The sequence below is a fragment of the Bos taurus genome, chromosome 5 (genome assembly GCF_002263795.3).
Source record: "Bos taurus isolate L1 Dominette 01449 registration number 42190680 breed Hereford chromosome 5, ARS-UCD2.0, whole genome shotgun sequence".
Lineage (NCBI taxonomy): Eukaryota > Metazoa > Chordata > Mammalia > Artiodactyla > Bovidae > Bos > Bos taurus.
Window position 1 is genome coordinate 78,793,142 of NC_037332.1, and position 21,275 is coordinate 78,814,416.

General features: G+C 41.0%; 1 protein-coding gene across 18 annotated transcripts in view; it reads left to right on the forward strand.

Moving 5' to 3' along the window:
- Positions 1–4,991: 4,991 nt before the first annotated feature.
- CAPRIN2 (caprin family member 2) overlaps positions 4,992–21,275 on the forward strand; it is a 42,679-nt gene continuing 26,395 nt past the window's right edge. For 10 of the 18 annotated variants that reach the window (XM_059887023.1, XM_059887015.1, XM_059887014.1 and 7 more), the window contains exons 1-4: positions 5,262–5,344; positions 6,454–6,719; positions 8,717–8,779; positions 16,126–16,212. In XM_059887023.1, coding sequence (XP_059743006.1) covers positions 6,468–6,719; positions 8,717–8,779; positions 16,126–16,212 — 402 coding nt within the window. In that variant the 5' untranslated portion in view covers positions 5,262–5,344; positions 6,454–6,467. Of the gene's footprint in view, positions 5,070–5,127; positions 5,385–6,453; positions 6,720–8,716; positions 8,780–16,125; positions 16,213–21,275 lie in introns of those variants that run through there. The other 8 variants (XM_024992586.2, XM_010805376.4, XM_024992578.2 and 5 more) reach the window with 3 other exon arrangements.

Consider the following 21,275-nt stretch of genomic DNA (forward strand, 5'->3'; position numbering starts at 1 on the left):
GTCTGAGGAGGCCTTACAAATAGCTGTGAAAAGATGGGAAGTGAAAAGCAAAGGAGAAAAGGAAGATATACCCCTTTGAATGCAGAGTTTCAAAGAATAGCCAGGAGAGATAAGAAAGCCTTCCTCAGTGATCAATGTAACGAAATACAGGAAAACAATAGAATGGAAGTTGGTGATGGACAGGAAAGCCTGGCATTCTGCAGTACATGGGGTTGCAAAGAGTCAGACATGACTGAGTGACTGAACTGAGCTGATAAAATGGGAAAGACTACAGAGATCTCTTCAAGAAAATTAGAGATACCAAGGGAACATTTCATGCAAAGATGGTCTCAAAAAAGGACGGAAATGGTAGGGATCTAACAGAAGCAGAAAATATTAAGAAGAGGTGGCAAGAATACACGGAAGAACTGTACCAAAAAGATCTTCATGACCCAGATAATCATGATAGTGTGATCACTCACCTAGAGCCAGACATCCTGGAATGTGAAGTCAAGTGGGCCTTAGAAAGCATCACTACGAACAAAGCTAGTGGAGGTGATGGAATTCCAGTTGAGCTATTTCAAATCCTGAAAGATGATGCTGTGAAAGTGCTGCACTCAATATGCCAGCAAATATAGAAAACTCAGCAGTGGCCACAAGACTGGAAAAGGTCAGTTTTCATTCCAATCCCAAAGAAAGGCAATGCCAAAGAATGCTCAAACTACTGCACAATTGCACTCATCTCACATGCTAGTAAAGTAATGCTCAAAATTCTCCAAGCCAGGCTTCAGCAATATGTGAATGGTGAACTTCCAGATGTTCAAGCTGGATTTAGAAAAGGCAGAGGAACCAGAGATCAAATTGCCAACATCCGCTGGATCATCGAAAAAGCAAGAGAGTTCCAGAAAAACATCTATTTCTGCTTTATTGACTATGCCAAAGCCTTTGACTGTGTGGATCACAATAAACTGTGGAAAATTCTGAAAGAGATGGGCATACCAGACCACTTGACCTGCCTCTTGAGAAACCTGTATGCTGGTCAGGAAGCAACAGTTAGAACTGGACATGGAACAACAGACTGGTTTCAAATAGGAAAAGGAGTACATCAAGGCTGTATATTGTCACCCCGCTTATTTAACTTATATGCAGACAGAGTACATCATGAGAAACTCTGGGCTGGAAGAAGCACAAGCTGGAATCAAGATTTCCAGAAGAAATATCAATAACCTCAGATATGCAGATGACACCACCCTTATGGCAGAAAGTGAAGAAGAACTGAAGAGCCTCTGATGAAAGTGAAAGAGGAGAGTGAAAAAGTTGGCTTAAAGCTCAACATTCAGAAAACTAAGATCATGGCATCTGGTCCCATTACTTCATGGCAAATAGATGGTGAAACAGTGGAAACAGTGGCTGACTTTATTTTTCTGGGCTCCAAAATCACTGCAGATGGTGACTGCAGCCATGAAATTAAAAGACGCCTACTCCTTGGAAGGAAAGTTATGACCAAGCGACACAGCATATTAAAAAGCAGAGACATCACTTTGCCAACAAAAGTCCGTCTAGTCAAGGCTATGGTTTTTCCAGTGGTCATGTATGGATGTGAAAGTTGGACCTAAAGGAAGCTGAGCATCGAAGAATTGATGCTTTTGAACTGTGGTGTTGGAGAAGACTCTTTGAGAGTCCCTTGGATTGCAAAGAAATCCAACCAGTCCATACTAAAGGAGATCAGTGCTGGTTGTTCATTGGAAGGACTGATGTAGAGGCTGTAACTCCAATACTTGCGCCACCTGGTGCAAAGAGCTGACTCATTGGAAAGGACCCTGATGCCGAAAGGTTGAGGGCAGGAGGAGAAGGGGATGACAGAGGATGAGATGGTTGGATGGCATCACCGACTCAACGGACATGGGTTTGGGTGGACTCCGGAAGTTGGTGATGAACAGGGAGGCTTGGCGTGCTGCAGTTTATGGGGTCGCAGTGAGTCGGACACAACTGAGTGACTGAACTGAACTGAACTGAATTAGTTTGAATGCCTCAGTTTTTGTTCACAATTTTTCATCACCAAAAAAAAAGCTGTGATTAGCATTTTGAAAGAGAAATTATTTTCTCCATGTCTGATTATTTCCATAGGGGAGATTTCTAAAGTAAGGGGTTACTGTGTCAAAAGATATGACTATTTTAGGATGTATTGTTCAATAAATTCCTTTGATGATATATTGATATGTGAAAGTACAATACTTTAAAACAACTTTATTATGCTATCTGTTCCATGAGAATCTTTCTTAGCCATTTGTTTATTTATTTTCTTGTTCTCTTTGTGGCAACACTCTAGAAAGCCTTATAGAACCACATAGAGGCAGATTTCTATCACCCATAACAAAATATCTAGAATAATTTCTTCTATCTCCACTCGTGGCAGGAGCTTCAACATCCTTTAGTGAATTAATCTTTCCAGTTTCAACAACTCAAAGCTACATAAATTTTAAGAGACTACAGCATAACCTCCGGAGAAGGCAATGGTACCCCACTCCAGTATTTTTGCCTGGAAAATCCATGGACAGAGAAGCCTGGTAGGCTGCAGTCCATGGGGTCGCTAAGAGTCGGGAACAACTGAGTGACTTCATTTTCACTTTTCACTTTCATGCACTGGAGAAGGAAATGGCAACCCACTTCAGTATTCTTGCCTGGAGAATCCCAGGGACGGGGAAGCCTGGTGGGCTGCCGTCTCTGGGGCTGCACAGAGTCGGACACGACTGAAGCGACTTAGCAGCAGTAGCACGGCATAACCTCAGATGGCTCAGTGATAAATCTGCTGGCCAATGTAGGAGACATAGAAGATGCAGGTTTGATCCCTGGGGTGGGAAGATCCCCTGGAGGAGGAAATGGCAACCCACTCCAGTATTCTTGCCTGGAGAATCCCATAGACAAAAAAGCCCCATGGGCTACAGTCCACGGGGTCGCAAAGAGTTGGACACGACTGAGTGACTGAGCATACACGCGCAGCACAACCATTCCTGCAGGAACCATGTGTTTACCAGACAATGCATATTTAAAATCTTCACATTTTCAAGGGATGTAAAGTTTGACCAATTTTTACAGAAATCAAATGATCCATTATAAGTCTTTAGTATTTTTGTTAATCTATTTTGAGTTGATTGCTTTTGCTACTTATTCCTGCCGCTTTTATTGAATTCCCACGCAGATCCATGAGGTCAGTGGCTATATCTCTCACTCACCAATATATCCCTAACACATAACCCAAGACATACTGGACAATACATACTTGGTTCAGCTAACATAACAATATGTATTTGTTGAATGGATGTGTTCTTCCCTCACTGATTTGAAACAACTTTAAAAATCATATTTGAAACAGTAATTCATTGCTGATCTTCGAGGTGGCTTTCCAAAAATACTCCTCACTGTTTGCAAGGCAAATAAAGGTGTAGAAAATAGGGAATGGGGAGGGGAAAACAAAGAAAATCACTAACAAATAAAAATTGAGGAGGCATGTACTTTCAAAATAAACCGGACTCACTGGCTTTAAAGATCTTTTCTAGCAGAAAAGCTTTTTTTCTGAATCACTTTTTCCATTTTTTAAAGAAAATATCACAACATTATCTATTAGGTACAATCTCCTATAAATGTTATGCTGTGCTTATACAGACTGTACCTTACCAGACTTGAAATTCAATTATTTTTGCTTTTGCATTCTTGATTCATTTTCTGAATCATGTTTGCAAATAAAACGGTATAGATTTATTCAGAATTATTACATTTAGTGGAATATTTAGGATCCATGGCCAGATCTATATGACACAAAGGATAGTTTATTCTTGGTCAATTAGAAGACAAACATATAATGATTAGTATGTCAGAAATACTGTTCATTCTTAGATTCACTATTAGTTCAGGCTACCACAGGCATAAACCTGAGCTGTAACTTTGTTTCTACTCAATGATACGAAAGTGTGTCCTTCACATGTTTTTACCTTTGTTCATTGCTTTTTGCTCTCTTAAGGATGAAGGCGTAGTCTTCCTCCCCTGACGTTCAACAGCTTTGTTCTATCTTTCGTTATAAACAATGAAACAAATGGACAACCTATGATTTGTCCGACCCTCAAGGTCGCATGTGGGATTCAGAGATTCAAAGCTACAATGCAACATAGACTGAAAAGAATGCCGCAAGTTGCAAAATGCTGTATCAAGAAATGTTAAACATCATGATAATTTTTGTGTTGAGTTTCCCCAACATTTTTTAAGTTGGAGTTTTGTTTCCTTGATTATACTCCTGATTTTGCAGTGTTCTTCTCTTGCTAGTCTAAATAATTTTTATCAGAGTCCCAGGTACAGGACCTAAAACATTTTTTTTTTTTTTGGTGTAGTAGCTAGACACATGTATATCTGGGTTTTTTTCTCTCTTTCTTTTCCTCTTTTGGTATGAGAAACACCATCCCTTCCTTCAAAAACAGAGTTGTATTTCCAACCTTTTCTCTTAATTTGATGCAACTGTACCAAGATTTTTATTAGCTTTTTCTCTGAGTGCCAACGAATTAATGTTTCAAAGTAACAAATGACACAGCCTAAATAAACTAAATCTTAGTACTGAAGGTTGCGGAGTCACCCAGATCGTTTTTATGGCAATGCTGGTTTGGAGTATTCTGCTCCTATGAGTCCTTTCGGCGGAAACGGTGATTCCTCTCCACTGGACAGCGAAGGATGGAATCTGGAGGTGAGGGGCAGAGGCACGCCTGCACTTCAAGACTGCCCACCTAAACCACCAAAGGCTCAGGTTCGGTTTAATTGGCAATTCCGCAAAGGGCTCTCTGCGCTTTTCGAGTGATTCAAATCACCTGTTCAAGGTCACGCCAAGAGTTACTGGCAGCAATCAGCAAGGTCGCGTAGAGCTGCGGAGTTCGCGGTCGGCCGGCTCTCGACAACTCAGCGGGCCCACCTGGTGGCCCGCAATCTGCGCAATCGCGGGGAGAACGCGCCCTCTCGCGACGACTTCTCGCCGCATCTGGGCCTGGCACAAGCGTCCCCCACTCCTGGCGGAGGCCCGCGGCGGCGGGGTCCGGCACCGGAAGGAGGAGGTGCGCGCGCGTGGGGGCGGGGCGCACCTATATAGGCCCCCCCCACGGCGTCGAGGGCGGGCCTGGGCAAGAGCGGCTGAGTCGGCGGTGTGCCTGGTGCCGCAGACGCCGCCTGCGAGGACAGGGAGGGGAGAGGGGGAAGGCGGGAGGAGGAGACACGAGTGCGGGGTGGCGCTGGTCCACCTCCGCAGCTCTCCTGGCTCCCGCCGGCTTTCGAAGGCGGGCCCGGGCTGCGGCAGCGGCGGCGGCGGCAGCGGCCTCGGCGGCCTGCGGAGGTGAAGCCAGGCTGCGGCTGCCTGAGTCGGCGCTGCGGGGGCAAGTGGCCGGCCGGCGAGGGTGGGCCGGGTTGGGCGACCGCTGCCTGGAGTGCAGGACGGCTCGGCATCCTTGGGGCGCGGCCCTGGCGGGCAGGTAGCCCGTGCGTCTTACGCAGATCGGCCTCCTAGAGGCACCTGCAGAAGTGGCCCCGGCCCGCTGCTTCGGCGACCGGACGACTGTGGGAGGGCGGGGGTCGCTGCCCTCGGGGGGCCGAGGGCCCTCCCGGTAGAAGCGCCTCTGGCGCGGGCCTTGCGGGGGCCTGGGGCCTGTTTTGTCCTTGCTCTGGGGATGCTCCTCAAGGGGAGTGGGGAGAACAGCGCTGATGCGCGGGGCTGGAGGGGGAGCGAGGGCCACGGTCGGGGCGGTGTAAGGCTCGCCAGGATGCGCCCTTAAACCGGTTGACTTGTGAGTGGTTATGGGTTAGTTTAAACAAAACTGAACACGAACTCGAAGAGGTCGCAGCTTGAGAGTACCTCGCTCCAGTGTCCAGTAGAGACGAGCTTGCCTTGTAGGCCCGAGAGCAATCAAAGGGAAGTTAGCATTCTTGTTCAAGAAGTTTCTCCGCACTTAGTCAAAGAGAGCTCTGAAAGAATTGTGTGTTTGGGATTTTCTTTTAAATGTGGTTGTTAGTGATTGGGGTTGGGGCTGGTGGTGAGAGATAATGTGAAGAGTTTCGAATGGCTGGCTGCCTTGTCCGGATGGGGAAGGCTTATTTTTTGTGTGTGTCATCACTTGACCATAGAAATTATTCAGAATGTGGGTCGCCCTCAGCTCTGAAGCCACTGTTTGATTAGCAGTTCTTCCTCCCTATGTGGGAAATTGAATTTCTGGAAACATCCCCCGTATTGTAGATTTTTGCCTATGCAAAGGCTCCAGTGCTTGGCACGAACTGCCTTCAAGATAGTGAAATGAAAGTACAGTATTTAAAACAACATTAAGTTTTGAGCTCACTTCTGTGGAAGAGAATTTTGTGGGGCGTGGGTCTAGACTTTAAAGGGAATTTAAAGCCTCTAGTCGTAATTTAGTTTTATTCCTAACTTTTTTTTTTTTCCCTTCCCTCTTTCAGCCTCATCTGTTTCAATGGTGCAACTCTCTTCATCTCCTTTTGGTTACCAGTCACCTTCAGGCCATTCAGAGGAGGGAAAACAGAGGACAATGAAGTCAGCCAAGCCCCAAGTGAACCACAGTCAGCATGGGGAAAGCCAGCGGGCGATGAGCCCCTTGCAGTCTGCCCTCAGCTCTGCTGCCTCTCCTTCCCAAGCATATGAGACATATATTGATAATGGACTCATATGCCTTAAACACAAAATTAGAAACATCGAGAAAAAGAAGGTAACTTTTTTCCCCCACCCAGCCCTGTATATACACCATGTTAAATTAGAGTTAAGGAACTTGCTTTTTTACTTTCTATCAGGGCTCCTAGATATTCTTCCTAAAGATTTCTTTCCTGAAGATTTAAGTAACCTTGAGATTTAGCTGGCTGAAAATGTACAAGTGGGCTAAATACTGACTGTATTAAACACTTTATATTTGATTTGCCAGAATAGCTGAATAAAAATATTCTTCATAGTAAAATTATTATGCATGCTACTGTTGAAATATTTGCAGAGGTAGCTACTTTAGCTCAGATTAATTCCTTGCATGTAGTATTAATATTTCTTTTCATAAATGAATAGTGTTCCTTTTTTTTTTAGCTTGTTTTCCTTGTGACTTTCTGCAGCATTTGATATTGCAGTATAACTGCTGCAGTCATTGGAAGCTTTAACGATGGCAGAGCCAGAAGATGTTTTAGCACTAATTTTTGTGTTGCTAGGTGATTGTTTCAGATTGGTTGGTGAAAGCATTGTAGGGAGCCTTGTAAAGATACGCAGGTTGTAACCAGCCTGATGTGACAGTAAATGCTGATGTAAAGATCCAGATCATTCCTCATTTCCTGAGTCATGTAGCCTGTGAAATGGTACTGCACATAGCTTTGTTGTGTCATGATTCTCTTTTGCTTGTGATAGTAGGTGAGTTACTATCTGGACCGAGGAACTTTTGAATATTTCTATGCCAAGATCTAGTTAAATCTAGGAAAGTTGCTTTTGATGCAGGAGGGTGAAGAGATTTTCAAGAGTTTGGTTGACCCTGTTCCTTTCCGTTCCCATTCCCCACCCCCCCCCACCCTCCCCAACACACACTCTAGGAAGATAGTGAAGAAGGGCCAGTTACTGGTAGCTTCTCTGTAGCCTTAGTTCTCACCAGTTGTCTTTTGAATGCATGCAGTTGATCATGAGCATGATAAGGTGAGTGTGCCTGGGTCAGCACAAATTCCCTGCCACTGTGGGAAGTTAGAGTCAGAGCAGGATCTGTTCTAAGCGGGATCTTTTGATAGACTCATAAATGTCTTACCCAGGTGGAGGAACTACATATATATGTGTAATATATGTATAATTATACTCTTCAGCTGAACTATAGTACCTCTTTAATTTTGAATACCAATCTGGTCAGTACTCATACATTTGTTTCAAGCTTCTGAGAAAGTATTTTAAAGCTATAAAGCAAACATAGAAGGTGCCTAAAATTGCTTTTAGAATACCATAAAGGGTCATGTCATTATTTGGACAATAAATGCAATTTATTTGTCATTTATTTACTTAAATATCAGATTTTTAAAAATGAAAGATGGCTTCAAGTTGAGGCTACTATAATTCTAGAAAAAAAATATATTACATTTTTGTACTTCCATTAGGAAGTTTCACTGGACAAATGCTCACATAGTTCAACAGGTAACCATTTAAGCAGGACTTTTCAGCCTCACAAACACTGTTGCCATTTTGTGCTGGATAGTTCTTTGTTGTGGGGGGCTGACCTTTGCACTGTAGGATGCACTGCAGCATTCTATAATGGCCTGGCCTCTACCCTCAGGATGCCAGTGGCACCCACCTCCTCCCTATCCCCTGAGTGGTGATAGCCAGAGATACCTCCAGACATTGTCATGTGTCCTTGGGGGACAAAATTGCCCCTGATTGAGCACCATTGGGTTAGGGGCATATGATTTATTTGTTAAATCCCGATGTGTCATGTAATCTAGTTACAGAGCCCATTAAGAGAAAAAGGGTTTATTACCACTTAACTTTTGTAATTCCAGACTAGTGTTGATTGTGTGTAATATTTTTTTTTCCTGACCGGAATTCATCTACAACTGCCTTTTATCTTGTACTAAAATGTTATTCTTATAGATTGGTAGTTTACTGCAAGAACTTTGTTCTCATGAGAAACAGTCTGGTATTTAGTTTGTTTCAGAATTTTGTATCAGATTGTGGTAGATACAAGTTTCTCTTTTGTAGCTCAAACTGGAAGATTACAAAGATCGCCTGAAAAATGGAGAGCATCTTAATCCAGACCAGTTGGTAAGTGGTTTCTGATCCTTTGGTCAGACTTATTTTCTTAATAAGACTCTAGATGAATTTGGGGGAGACCAAAGAACAGGAGGAGAAGGGGATGATAGAGGATAAAATGGTTGAATGGCATCACCGACACAATGGACATGGGTTTGGGTGGACTCCGGAAGTTGGTGATGGACAGGGAGGCCTGGCATCCTGTGGTTCATGGGGTCGCAAAGAGTCGGACATGACTGAGCTACTGAACTGAACTGAAAGATTTGATAGGCTAAAAAGGAAGAGTGAAAGTCCACTGGGTTTTTCCAAAGACTTTGTCTTCAGCTATCAGGTCTTATATCTTTGACTTTACTTTTGCACTAGTAGATAGTATATGGATGGGGGTGTGTGTTGTCAAATAAGAGTGAAGATGTAGATAATCACAAAGTGTTAATGTATGGATTTAATTAAACTTTCTCTAGAGCGGACTGAAGGAGAAGAGCAGGGAATCACCTAGCTTTCTACTATTTACTCACATATTCTAAACCTGATATCTCTCTGCTCTAAAATGTAAAAGAGTAACTGCTACAGCTTGCCTTAGTTTTCTCTAGCTGCTTCTCCTTAATTCCTTTGATGGTATCTCCCTGCTTTTCTATCCTGCATTGCTATGTTCCTTCTTAGGAGGCATGTTTATCTGATAGATATCAGGCCTTCAAATATTTACTGTTTATGAAAGTTAAAAATACTCTTTACGTTGCTCATGGTATAACTAGTAATTGCAAGTTTTATCTAATGGGATGAAGGATAGTTTTTACCATATGGAAAAATTTAAAAACGCTTTATTGATGTTTGCCTTTTTGATCTGATCACACTTCCTGGCTAAGACAGCACAAAATTAAAAGTTATTTGATCTAGCATGTGGATCTGTTGTCTTTTATGTTATTTAAAGTTTTTGGTTGTGAATTGCAGGTACTGGTATTCAAGGACTTTTTCCTTGCCATGTTGGCTCTTCTTCACTGACCTAGAATTTTTGTGATGTAGTGAATTACTGTTTTGCTGAGACACAGATTTGAATTGTCGAGTTCTGAGAATGATGTGCTCAGATGGCTGGTGAAAGGACTTAGCTGGACATTCAGCATTTCAACACGGTTTTGTTTTTAAGTAGTCCTGGTATGTTCACTAACTTTTAAAGTGATGAAACCTCTGTCTAAACACCCTTGGAGAAAGTGTTCTATTACATGTTTTTGTCTTTGGGGAAACATAGGGGATGGGAATGGGGAGGCTGGTGATTCTCACGGTAGCTCTCTAAGAAATGTTGAGGAGCTCCAGCCAGGTGAACTTTAATCTCACTAGTCTGAGATACACAAGCTACTACATGTTGCTTCTACAGTATTAACTTTGATTGCTTGAGTGATACCTGACAGTCTCCAAATTTATATTGTCAATAGAGCAGTTCTCTGAACTCTAGATTCCTCTGTCCAGTTGCCTTTTACTTCATTTTGCTCCGCAAAACCTGTTCTCCTTTAACCTCCACTATATCAGTTAACAGCCTGATTTACTAGAAGGATGGTATCACTCAAAACCTTGGAGAATTTCTCATTTTTCTCCTCATACCTCGTATCTAGCCCATCAGCAAGTGTGTGGTCAATTCCTCCTTCAAAATAAATTCAGAAACAGACCATTTCTCATAAATTCTGCGTCTGCCTTCCTGTTCCACACCACATCACCTTTCATCTGCATTACTGTAACAGCTCCCTTACAGGTTTTTCTGTTTCTGCTCTCCCTCCACGTCTGTTCTTAACACAGTAGCCACGGTGTGTGTGCCTGCGTGTTTACTCAGTCATGTCTGACTCTTTGCGACTCCATGGTTTCTAGCCAGCCAGGCTCCTCTGTCCCTGGGGTTCTTCAGGCAAAAAAACTGGAGCAGGTTGCCATTTCCTTCTCCAGGGGATCTTCCTGACCCAGGGATCAAACCTGCATTGGCAGGCAGGTTTTTTTTTTTTTTTTTTACCACTGAGCCACCTGGGAAACCCCAGTAGCCTCTGTTGCTGCTAAGTCTCTTCAGTCGTGTCCGACTCTGTGCGACCCCATAGATGGCAGCCCGCCAGGCTCCTCTGTCCCTGGGACTCTCCAGGCAAGAATACTGAAGTGGGTTGCCATTTCCTTCTCCAATGCATGAAAGTGAAAAGTGAAAGTGAAGTCATTCAGTCGTTCCCGACTCTTAGCGACCCCATGGACTGCAGCCTACCAGGCTCCTCCGTCCATGGGATTTTCCAGGCAAGAGTACTGGAGTGGGGTGCCATTGCCTTCTCCAAGTAGCCTCTGTAGTTCTGTTCAAAAACAAGTAGATATCAGTCCTCTCCTCAGAAGTCCCCCCCTATTGGTTCCCATCATGGTGCAGAATGTGATATATAGTAAAGTGTTAGTCGCTCATTCGTGTCCGACTCTTTGCGACCGCATGGACTGTAGCCTGCCAGGCTCCTCTGTCCATGGGATTCTCCAGGCAAGAATACTGGAGTGGGTAGCCATTCCCTTCCTCCAGGGGATCTTGCTAACCCAGGGATTGAACCCGGGTCTCCTGTATTGCAGGTGGATTCTTTACCATCTGAGCCACCAGTGAACCTCAGAATGGCCTGTAAGGCCTGCAAACAAATTATGCTGCCTATTTCCTTTTACATTTTCATTGCATTTCCTGCACTTCTCTCTTGCTGGCTTCATCCCAGCAACACAGGCCTTCTTCTGGTCCTCACATACCGCAGCCGCACTGCTACTTCAGGGTTTTGCTGTGCTCTTTTTACTGCCTGGGGTGCTTTTTCCCCAGATGTCTAAATGGCTCCATTCCCAACCTCCTTCACCTTTTTCTTTGAAGGTCATCTCAGTAAGGCCTGTCCTGATAACACTCCTTTGCTCCTTTCCTTGCTTTAATTTTTTTTAATAAAAGTGCTTCTCTGACAAACTAAAGTTTTATCTCTTCTTCCCTTGCAGTGTAAGTTCTGTTAAAGTAGAGATTTTGTCTGCTTACTGCTGTTTTCCTATTACTAGAATGGTTTATTGCATATGGTAGGTACTTAAATATTACATACAGATTTACTAAATATAAAATGATTGAATATTAGGTTTTTAGGTGTGATTATATAGTTAGTGGTACTTTTGAGAAATAACATCTCGTACAAGGAACATATACTTCAGGCAGAAATTTAGAAAATGCAAATAAGTCAGAAGAAAAAAAATCTATAATCTGAGCCCTCAGAGACCTGTTGTCAATAGTATAGTACTTAATTAAAAAGCCCTTAAGTTTAGTGTTTTAAAATTGGAAGTAATTCACATAGTTTAGAAATAGGAAATGTTAAAAAAGATGTTTTTTCTTTCACCCTGTCCTTCCTCTGTTCAGTACTCATCTTATAAAATAATGATTCTGATAGATTGCTTTGTATCTGTCCAAAGTTTCTTTAAGCCTGTATACAGCTTAGCTTAATATAGGTACTTTCGGTTTCTTTTTTTTTTTTTTGGCAGTTTTAGATTCACAGTAAATTTGAGCAAAAAGTGGAGAGAGTTCCTTGACCCCACACACGCACAGCCTTTTCCACTATCAGCGTTCCTTACCAGAGTGGTCCATTTGTTACAATTGAACCTATGTTGACACAGCATCATCACTCAAAGTCCATAGCTTACATTAGGGTTCAACCCTTGGTATTGTACATTCTGTGGGTTTTGACAAATATATAATGGCATGTATGCTGTCATGGTAACATACAGAATAGTTTCACTGCCTTAAAAATCCTCTGTGCTCTACCTCTTCATCCTTTTTTTTTTTTTTAATATGGTGTCTGTGTTTCCACAGTACTTTTAAATGATTTAAAAGTATTCATTTAAATTGCACATTTCTGTGATGTAGGTCCTATTGTCTTTATAAGTGCTTGAAAACTGAGATGAGAACAGTTAATGGGAAAATTGCTGGTAAATGAAAAGCTGGAGAAATGGAGGAAAAATGGAAGTTCAGTGTTATAAAAAACGAGTTGTTTGTAGAGCAGGAGGGTGCCTCTGTGTTGAAATCTTCTGAAAAGTTAACCAAAATGAGAGCTATACAAGATGCACAGGTTTAAAGGATGGGATTGACATCACTGACCTTCAGTTCAGTTCAGTCGCTCAGTCATGTCCGACTGTTTGCGACCCCATGAACCGCAGCATGCCAGGCCTCCCTGTCCATCACCAACTCCTGGAGTCCACCTAAACCCCTGTCCATTGAGTCAGTGATGCCATTCAACCATCTCTTCCTCTGTCGTCCCCTTCTCCTCCTGCCCCCAATCTTTCCCAGCATCAGGCCAGGACAGTTCTGGTGGAATGGTGGAAACAATCCAGGTTGATAAGGGCTGAAGAGGAAATGGAGACTGTGTAGACATTTTGAAATTTGTCTGAGACTTGAAGGAAGTGGTTGTCAGAAAGGCACTTTTTATTTTTCTTGTGTAGGTTGGGGGAGACTTGAACTTCAGTGCTGGTTTCAGCATCAACAGAGAGGAAGAGGCTTAAGGCATTAAAGAGAGAATCATAGATTAAGTTCTTCTGTGAATGCAGAGTTGAATAGGATCCAGGGCACAGGTGGAAGGATGTCTCTTCCACTGTATAAAAAAGGAGAGAAAGGAAGGGTGGATCCACATCTAATGATGGGAAGTTGAGTTAATATTATTTGGGAGCAGATATGAAGGGGTATTGGAGAAGGAAATGGCAGCCCACTCCAGTGTTCTTGCCTGGAAAATTGCCTGGCGGCGGGCTATAGTCCACAGGATCACAAAGAGTTGGACATGACTGAGTGCACACACACACACACACACACACACAAAGGGGTATTCCTTTGCAGTTTCACATCCCTTTGAGGACTGTTTACTATGGTTATGTTACCTGTGCATTCTTGGTTCTAATATTTGAACTGCCTGTTTTATTAAGAAATATGTAGTCCATACAAAATATTGCATATAAGTTACAGCACCTAATAAAGCAAGTGTCAGAACCCACTGCTGCTGCTGCTCAGTCGCTTCAGTCGTGTCCGACTCTGTGCGACCCCATAGACGGCAGCCCACCAGGCTCTGCTGTCCCTGGGATTCTCTAGACAAGAACACTGGAGTGGGGTGCCATTGCCTTCTCCAGTCAGAACCCACTACTTAGCTCAAATAGTATATTAGGAACACTATTGAAGGACCTTCCCTGAGCTCCTTCCTGTAACCTGACCTTGAACTTCCCCTGTTCATTCCCTTCCTTATGTTTGAAGAGAACTTACTGTCCTTAAATCTGTTAGGGTTACATTTTTTTTTTTTTTTTGAAACTTACAATAAATGTTATACTGTATATTCTGCAGCTTATCTTTTTTCATTCACTACATTTAAGATTTTTATATTGAGGCAAGTATTTCTATTTCATTTGCTTTTCTCTACTGGATAGTAGTCTATAAAGATGTATGTTTGAGTTGTTTGCTCTTATTTTTTGGTATTCTACTTTGATTGGTCTTACATGTAAGATAGAGGTGTAAGATTTCTTCAGGGTGTGTACTTATCATTGGGCTGTAGGGTATACCCATAGTTAACTTCCCAGTAAAAATGCCAAATTAGTTTCCTAAATTATTGTACCAATTTATGTTAAAACTATGTTATGTTATAGTACACAGTTCTGTTGCTCTATACCGTTACAAAGACTTAATAGTGTCTGATTATTTTAAAAACAGCTTTCTTAAGGTATTGTAAATATAACATTAACTCCTTGTAACTGCACAATTCAATAATTTATAGTAAATTTGTAGAGTTATACAACTGTTACAATTGAGTTTTATTTACTTTAAAAAATATTAATTATTTATTTTGGCTCCAGTGAGTCTTAGTTGTGACTTGTGGGAACTTCGTTGCAGCAAGTGGGTTTCTTAGTTGTGGCATGCATGAGGGATCTAGTTACCCAACCAGGGATCGAACTGGCCCCTGCATTGGGAGCGTGGGGTTTTACCTACTGGACAACCAGGGAGGTCCTAGCAGCGAGTTGTAGAACATTTCCATATCCTTTTCAAGTTCTCTTTTGTGCTGTTATTTGCTTTCTGTCTCTATAAATTTGTCTTTTCTGGATATTGCATAGAAAATTAAGTCTTGTATCTGTCTTCTTTGACTTACCATTATGTTTTTCAGGTTCGTTGCATGTTATAGCATGTATCAATAATTCATTTCTTTTTGTTGCTAGCCAGAATTCCTTTGTATGGTTATAACACATTTTGCTTATTCATTTACCAGTTGCTGGATATTTGGATTGTTTTTATCTGGGGCTATAATAAATAATGTGCTGTATAAATTTGTCTACAAGTCTTTAGGTGGGTATATGCTTTCATTTCTTTTGGGTAGATATTCAGAAGTGGAATATTACACTATTTTAACTGTAGAGGCTTTGTAATATGTCTTTATCTGATTAGATGAGTTCCCCATCTTGTTCTGTTTCATATTGGCCCTTTGTTCTTCCATGTAGATTTGAAGTAAAGTCCATAGAAACTTGCGCCTTCTCTAATTATTTACTTTCTTCATCTATGAAATTGAAAAGAAAAATTTGCCTCTTTAAATTTACAGGGAATTCCCTAGTGGTCCAGTGTTTGTGACTCTGCTTTCACTGCCAAGGGCCCAGGTTCAGTCCCTGGTCAGGGAACTGAGCTCTGGCAAGCCATATGGCATACCCTCCAAATTTGCAATATTTCTGTTATAATACTTAATTTGTTGTTATAGGTAATTATTGACAAGTTTTTCCTACCATAGTGTAAATTTCTTGAGGTTGCTTCATCTGTGACTCTCACTGTGCTACTTGTGTAATATATTTGTGTAGTGAATGAATATTGACAGAGGAATCCTGTAGGTTCAGTGTTCTTAAAACCCTCAGGCCTCTCTGACCTTAGACTTTTATGGATAGTCAACTTCATTTTTATTATTATGGTTCAGATTTCTAGCATAAAAGTTGAATTTTTGAATTTAACTTTATTTAACTTCTACTAAATACTTTCTCCTTACTTTTTTGAGTATGTGTAGTAAATGTGTACTTAGTCGTGTCTGACTCTTTGCAACCTCATGGGCTGAAGCCCGCCTGGCTCCTCTGTCCATGGAACTTTCCAGGCAAGAATACTGGAGTGGGTTGCTATTTCCTTCTCCAGGGAATCTTCCTGACCCAGGGATTAAACCTGCGTCTCTTGTGTCTCCTGCATTGGCAGGCGGAGTCTTTACTACTGTGCCACACTTGGGAAGCCCATGTGTAGTGAATGGCTAGTTTCTAAAGTGTTCAATCGCTTCTACTATTATCAAGGAGCACTTATTTTGACATATTGTACTTGGAAATTCACAGAATTGATGTTTTCTTATCTGGTTTGGTAGGAAGCAGTTGAGAAATATGAAGAAGTGCTACATAACTTAGAATTTGCCAAGGAGCTTCAGAAAACCTTTTCTGGACTGAGCCAAGATGTGAGTATGTTTTTTTTTTGCTTTTCTTAAAACCAGCTTAATTACTGACCTTGAAGAGAATGTTAGCTTCTGATAATGGTACTTGGTTATTGTTCATCTAATTCCTGCTGATTTTTTATTCTGGGAGGTGGGGTGGAGGATAGCTACTGAAGAACTCAATACAAATGTTATCTGAATACGAGACATTGTGAATAAAGTATTCATTATCAAATGTATATTATTTCACTATGGAATTATAGAAATCACTGAGAAGTGGAGTGAAAACTTTTTGACAGATTTGTTTATAAAGAAATGTGGGCTTGAAAATTTAAATAATACTGGCTTGTATGTTTAGCATTATTTGACATATGATGAAACATAGAATTGGGAGATCCTTCTTGAGAGCATGACAGTTATTACCAGGAAAATTTATGGTTCATAATTTAAATAGAGTTAAGTGTGGTCTCACTGATACAGTTTGAATTACTCTATATTGGCAATTCAAGTTTTTTTCTCCTATACATTTAACCAGTAATTAATATGAAGTCTTAAGCTTTCATTAATAGGTATTCTTCATTGTTTTAGAGTCTTAGTTTTAGAAAGATGGACCTTTAGAGATCCTGTTCTAACAACTGAGGAAATATTTTGGTGAATTCATTCTGGGGTAGGGAGAATGTCTCATAGGTTTTCTACTTTTCGGATACTTTATTGTATAGTGAATTAAAATTCTCTTCTCCATTCCCCTGGGATCAAAAACAAACAAAATACCACAAAATATCATTCTGAAGTTGATGACATCTACCATCTTAATCTTTGTATTATATAATTCTGAGTAGCTTTTTTCTGGATGTCTGACTTTTAAAAGGTAGTGTGAAATTTAAAATAGCCTAGTATAGAGATACTTCCTTCTGTTTTCTGAATACTTCTGTTAATGCAAGTCTAAGATGATATTAGATTTCATGGCATCTGATATCATGATATTAGATATTCATGGCCTCCAGTCCCATCACTTCATGGAAAATAGATGGGGAAATAAATAATGGAAACAGAGACTTTATTTTCGGGGGCTCCAAAATCATTGCAGATGGTGACTGTAGCCATAAAATTAAAAGTCGCTTGCTCCTTGGAAGAAATGCTATGACCAATCTAGACAGCATATTAAAAAGTAGAGACGTTACTTTGCCAACAAAGGTCTGTCTAGTCAAAGCTATGGTTTTTCCAGTAGTCATGTATGGATATGAGAGTTGGACCATAAAGGTGAGCACTGAAGAATTGATGTTTTTGAGCTGTGATGTTGGAGAAGATTCTTGAGAGTCCCTTGGACTGGAAGGAGATCCAACCAGTCAATCCTAAAGGAAATCAGTCCTGACTATTGATTGGAAGGACTGGTGCTGAAGCTGAAACTCCAGTAGTTTGGCCACCTCGTGCAAAGAACTGACTCATTGGAAAAGACCTTGATGCTGGGAAAGATTGAAGGCAGGAGGAGAAGGGGACTACAGAGGATGAGATGGTTGGATGGCATCACTGACTTGATGGACGTGAGTCTGAGTGAACTCCGGAAGTTGGTGATGGACAGGGAGGCCTGGCATGCTGCGATTCATGGGGTCACAAAGAGTCGGACATGACTGAGCGACTGAACTGAAGATGATACTAGCTTTGTTATCCATAGGGCACTTTAACTCATGTTCACTTTTTCATTACTTAATTTTAATACTTTCTGTTGGCTCCACATCTGTTAAGTATTTCTAGGCTATTTTATTATATTTATTTTTTTGGCTATACCATGTGGCATGTGGGATCTTAGTTCCCTAATCAGGGATGAAACCCATGTCCCCTGCATTGGAAGGGTGGAGTCTTAACAGCTCGGCTGCCAGGGAAGTTCCTCTAGATTATTTTATTATTTTAAAAACTTTTTATTGCTCTAGGCTATTTTCAGTACAGTGTTTTTAAGTCATTTTTTTTTTCTGATACATGTGATTGATTTATCCCTCTTCCAGTGTGTTGAGTTTATTTAGTTTTGGTCCATTGTGCTAAAAGAAAGATGTTTATGTTTACCTTCTGGTTAGAGGTTTGAAGTATATTTCTATAATACTTAATAATTTCTGTTAACTCTTTTCTCAGAGTTAACCCTATCAAATTTTAATTTTCTACCCAGGTGTTTTTTTTAGTGTATATTGTTCTTTTTAGGTTTAAATCTTGTTTTAAACATCATCCATGTGCCAGGCACTATGGAGTTTCACTATTTTTATAATGAAGTACCTTTCAGCCTATTGAGGAATTTTTTTTTTTTTTTTTTTAATGAAGTCTTTCTTTTGTTAGACCTCTGCTATGAGATAGCCTGTTTGCAGTTTGTGTAACATTTTCTTCTTTCCCTTCAAATCAGAGTTGGGAGCCTTCCAATTCAGTCCACATCTCTCTGTTTTTTTGATAAGAGCTTTGTCCTTTGATGGGGATTTATCATTCAGAGTCATGGTTCAGAAAATAAATTTTATGGTTTGGTACTATTGGTTGATGATAATCTACTTCATTTCTTTTTAACTGGTCCTCAACTGAAAGAAGATAAGTAACCTGACTTACTAGTTTCCACATAAATAAGGAGAAATAGGCTGCTGTTAGTGGTTTGCATGATATCTGATTATGACCTGGTTGTCATTCAGCTACTAAGTCGTTCTGATTCTTTGTGACCCTATGGACTACAGCATGCCAGGCTCCCCTGTCCTTCACTATCTCCCAGAGTTTGTTCAAACTCATGTCCATTGAGTCAATGTCATCCAACCATCTCATTCTCTGTCATCCCTTTCTCTTGTCTTCAGTCTTTCTCAGCACCAGGGTCTTTTCCAGTGAGTCAGCTCTTCACATCAGATGGGCAAAGTATTGGAACTTCAGCTTCATCATCAGTCCTTCTAATGAGTATTCAGGGTTGATTTTCTTTAGGATTGACTGGTTTGATCTTGCTGTCCAAGGGAATCTCAAGAGTCTTCTCCAGCACCACAGTTTGAAAGCATCAATTCTTTGATGCTCAGCCTTCTTTACGGTCCAACTCTCACATCTGTACATGGTGGTAGTTAACTCACTAAGTTGTGTCTGACTCTTGCAACCTCATGGACTGTAGCCTCCCAGGCTCCTCTGTCCATGGGGATTCTCCAGGCAAGAGTACTGAAGTGGGTTGCCATTTCCTTCTCCCACATCTGTACATGACTACTGGAAAAACCATACCTTTGACTGTATGGACCTTTGTTGGCAAAATTCTGTCTCTGCTTTTTAATACACTGCTTAGATTTGTCACAGCTTTTTCCTAGGAGATCTGGAAGACAACATATTTCTTACTTGATTAAATCAATAAATATTTGAGGTCCTGTCACATGTCAGAGTCTATGTTGGGTCCTAGTGATATACTGGTGAACAACAGAGATAGAGTCCCTGTCATCATGGAGCTGAGGCTAAGGGGGATGCAGTTCAAGAGAAAGATAAACATTTAATGCAATAGATACTTTGATAGGGGAGGTTCAGTGTGACCTGAGCAATAAGAACACCTAATCCAGCCCTGGGAGGTGGCTAAAGAGAGATCTGAGGTAATCATGTGATACAGTCCCAAAGTGTCCTCAGCACCTTTGTATTTTCTTATACCATCATGAGTTTGTTTCCAAGGGAATCCCACTGTCTTGGAGAGCTAGAATTACCACCTCTTTTGTCTTTCCCCCTCTCAAGCAGAAACTGAATTTGATAAGTGCTATTGAGGTCCATATTGAGGTCTTGGAAAAAGCTTTGCTGAGCCTCTGCCATCCTGGAGAAAATTCCCTTGTTCACATAACCCCCAACCAGTCTGTTTCTCACTCTCAACGTTTTATCTTCACCCATTGTCTCTTATTGGAGAAGGCAATGGCACCCCACTCCAGTACTCTTGCCTGGAAAATCCCATGGATGGAGGAGCCTGGTAGGCTGCAGTCCATGGGGTGGCTAAGAGTCGGACACGACTGAGCGACTTCACTTTCACTTTTCACTTTCATGCATTGGAGAAGGAAATGGCAACCCACTCCAGTGTTCTTGCCTGGAGAATCCCAGGGACGGGGGAGCCTGGTAGGCTACCGTCTGTGGGGTCACACAGAGTCGGACACGACTGAAGTGACTTAGCATAGCATAGCATAACCTTGTCTCTTATCCCTGGTAGTAGTGCAAGTCATAGTTGGCATTCATACCCTGTAGAAAGGAATTAATAATGCCATAATGAATCTTTTTCCTGAGGGTTTTTTTCTTTACCACCATCTTAGTTGATTAGGATTTATGAACATCTTTTTTGTAGAGTTTTGAATATTGATGCAGAATCAAAGTACTTTAATTAATTTATAGGAAAAATCGAAAGGATTTTTTTTTTCTGTTCCCTTAATTTTCATACCTTGGAGAATATCCAGTATGATGGAAACATTACAGACAGAAAAACAGTTATGGGGAGAAAAAACTGTTGAGGTTTCTCAGAGGAAATAGATGGTACTTTTTATTATTGGTATTTTATAAATGAGCAGTCACTTTTGGGACCCACATATTATGTCAGACTTTAAAGTATTATAGTTGTGACCTTTCGAGTAAACTCTAAGCTACTCAGACTATACATACACACATATTCATTTGAGGGAAAACTTACATTCTGCTAATTTTCCATATGTATTTTGTCAACTAAATATTGGAAGATACAGCTCTATCCAGACTGACAACATTTGAAAATATCTCTCAATTTTGCTTAAAAAATCCCTATGTGCTGTGGCTGTTTTTCTGGCATTTGTAAGACATTTTATTTCTGTTTGGTTTTCAATTCCTCATGTTTTAGCCAGTCATTTTTGGTTGGTTGAAAATTAGCCACTTTAGTTTAAATATACTTCCCCTGGAAAATGAGATAAAAAAAAAATAACCCCCAAATTAAACTGAAGCATTTTCTTAAAATACTTAGCCTAAAAAGGCTTGGTATACATGATATGGACAAGTAAAACCTTGGGATTAAATGGACATTAATGATAGATATTTTGCTTCTCATGGTGATAATAGAGGTACTGGATTCAGCCTGGAGTTGGGAGTCACATATTTGGACTTCC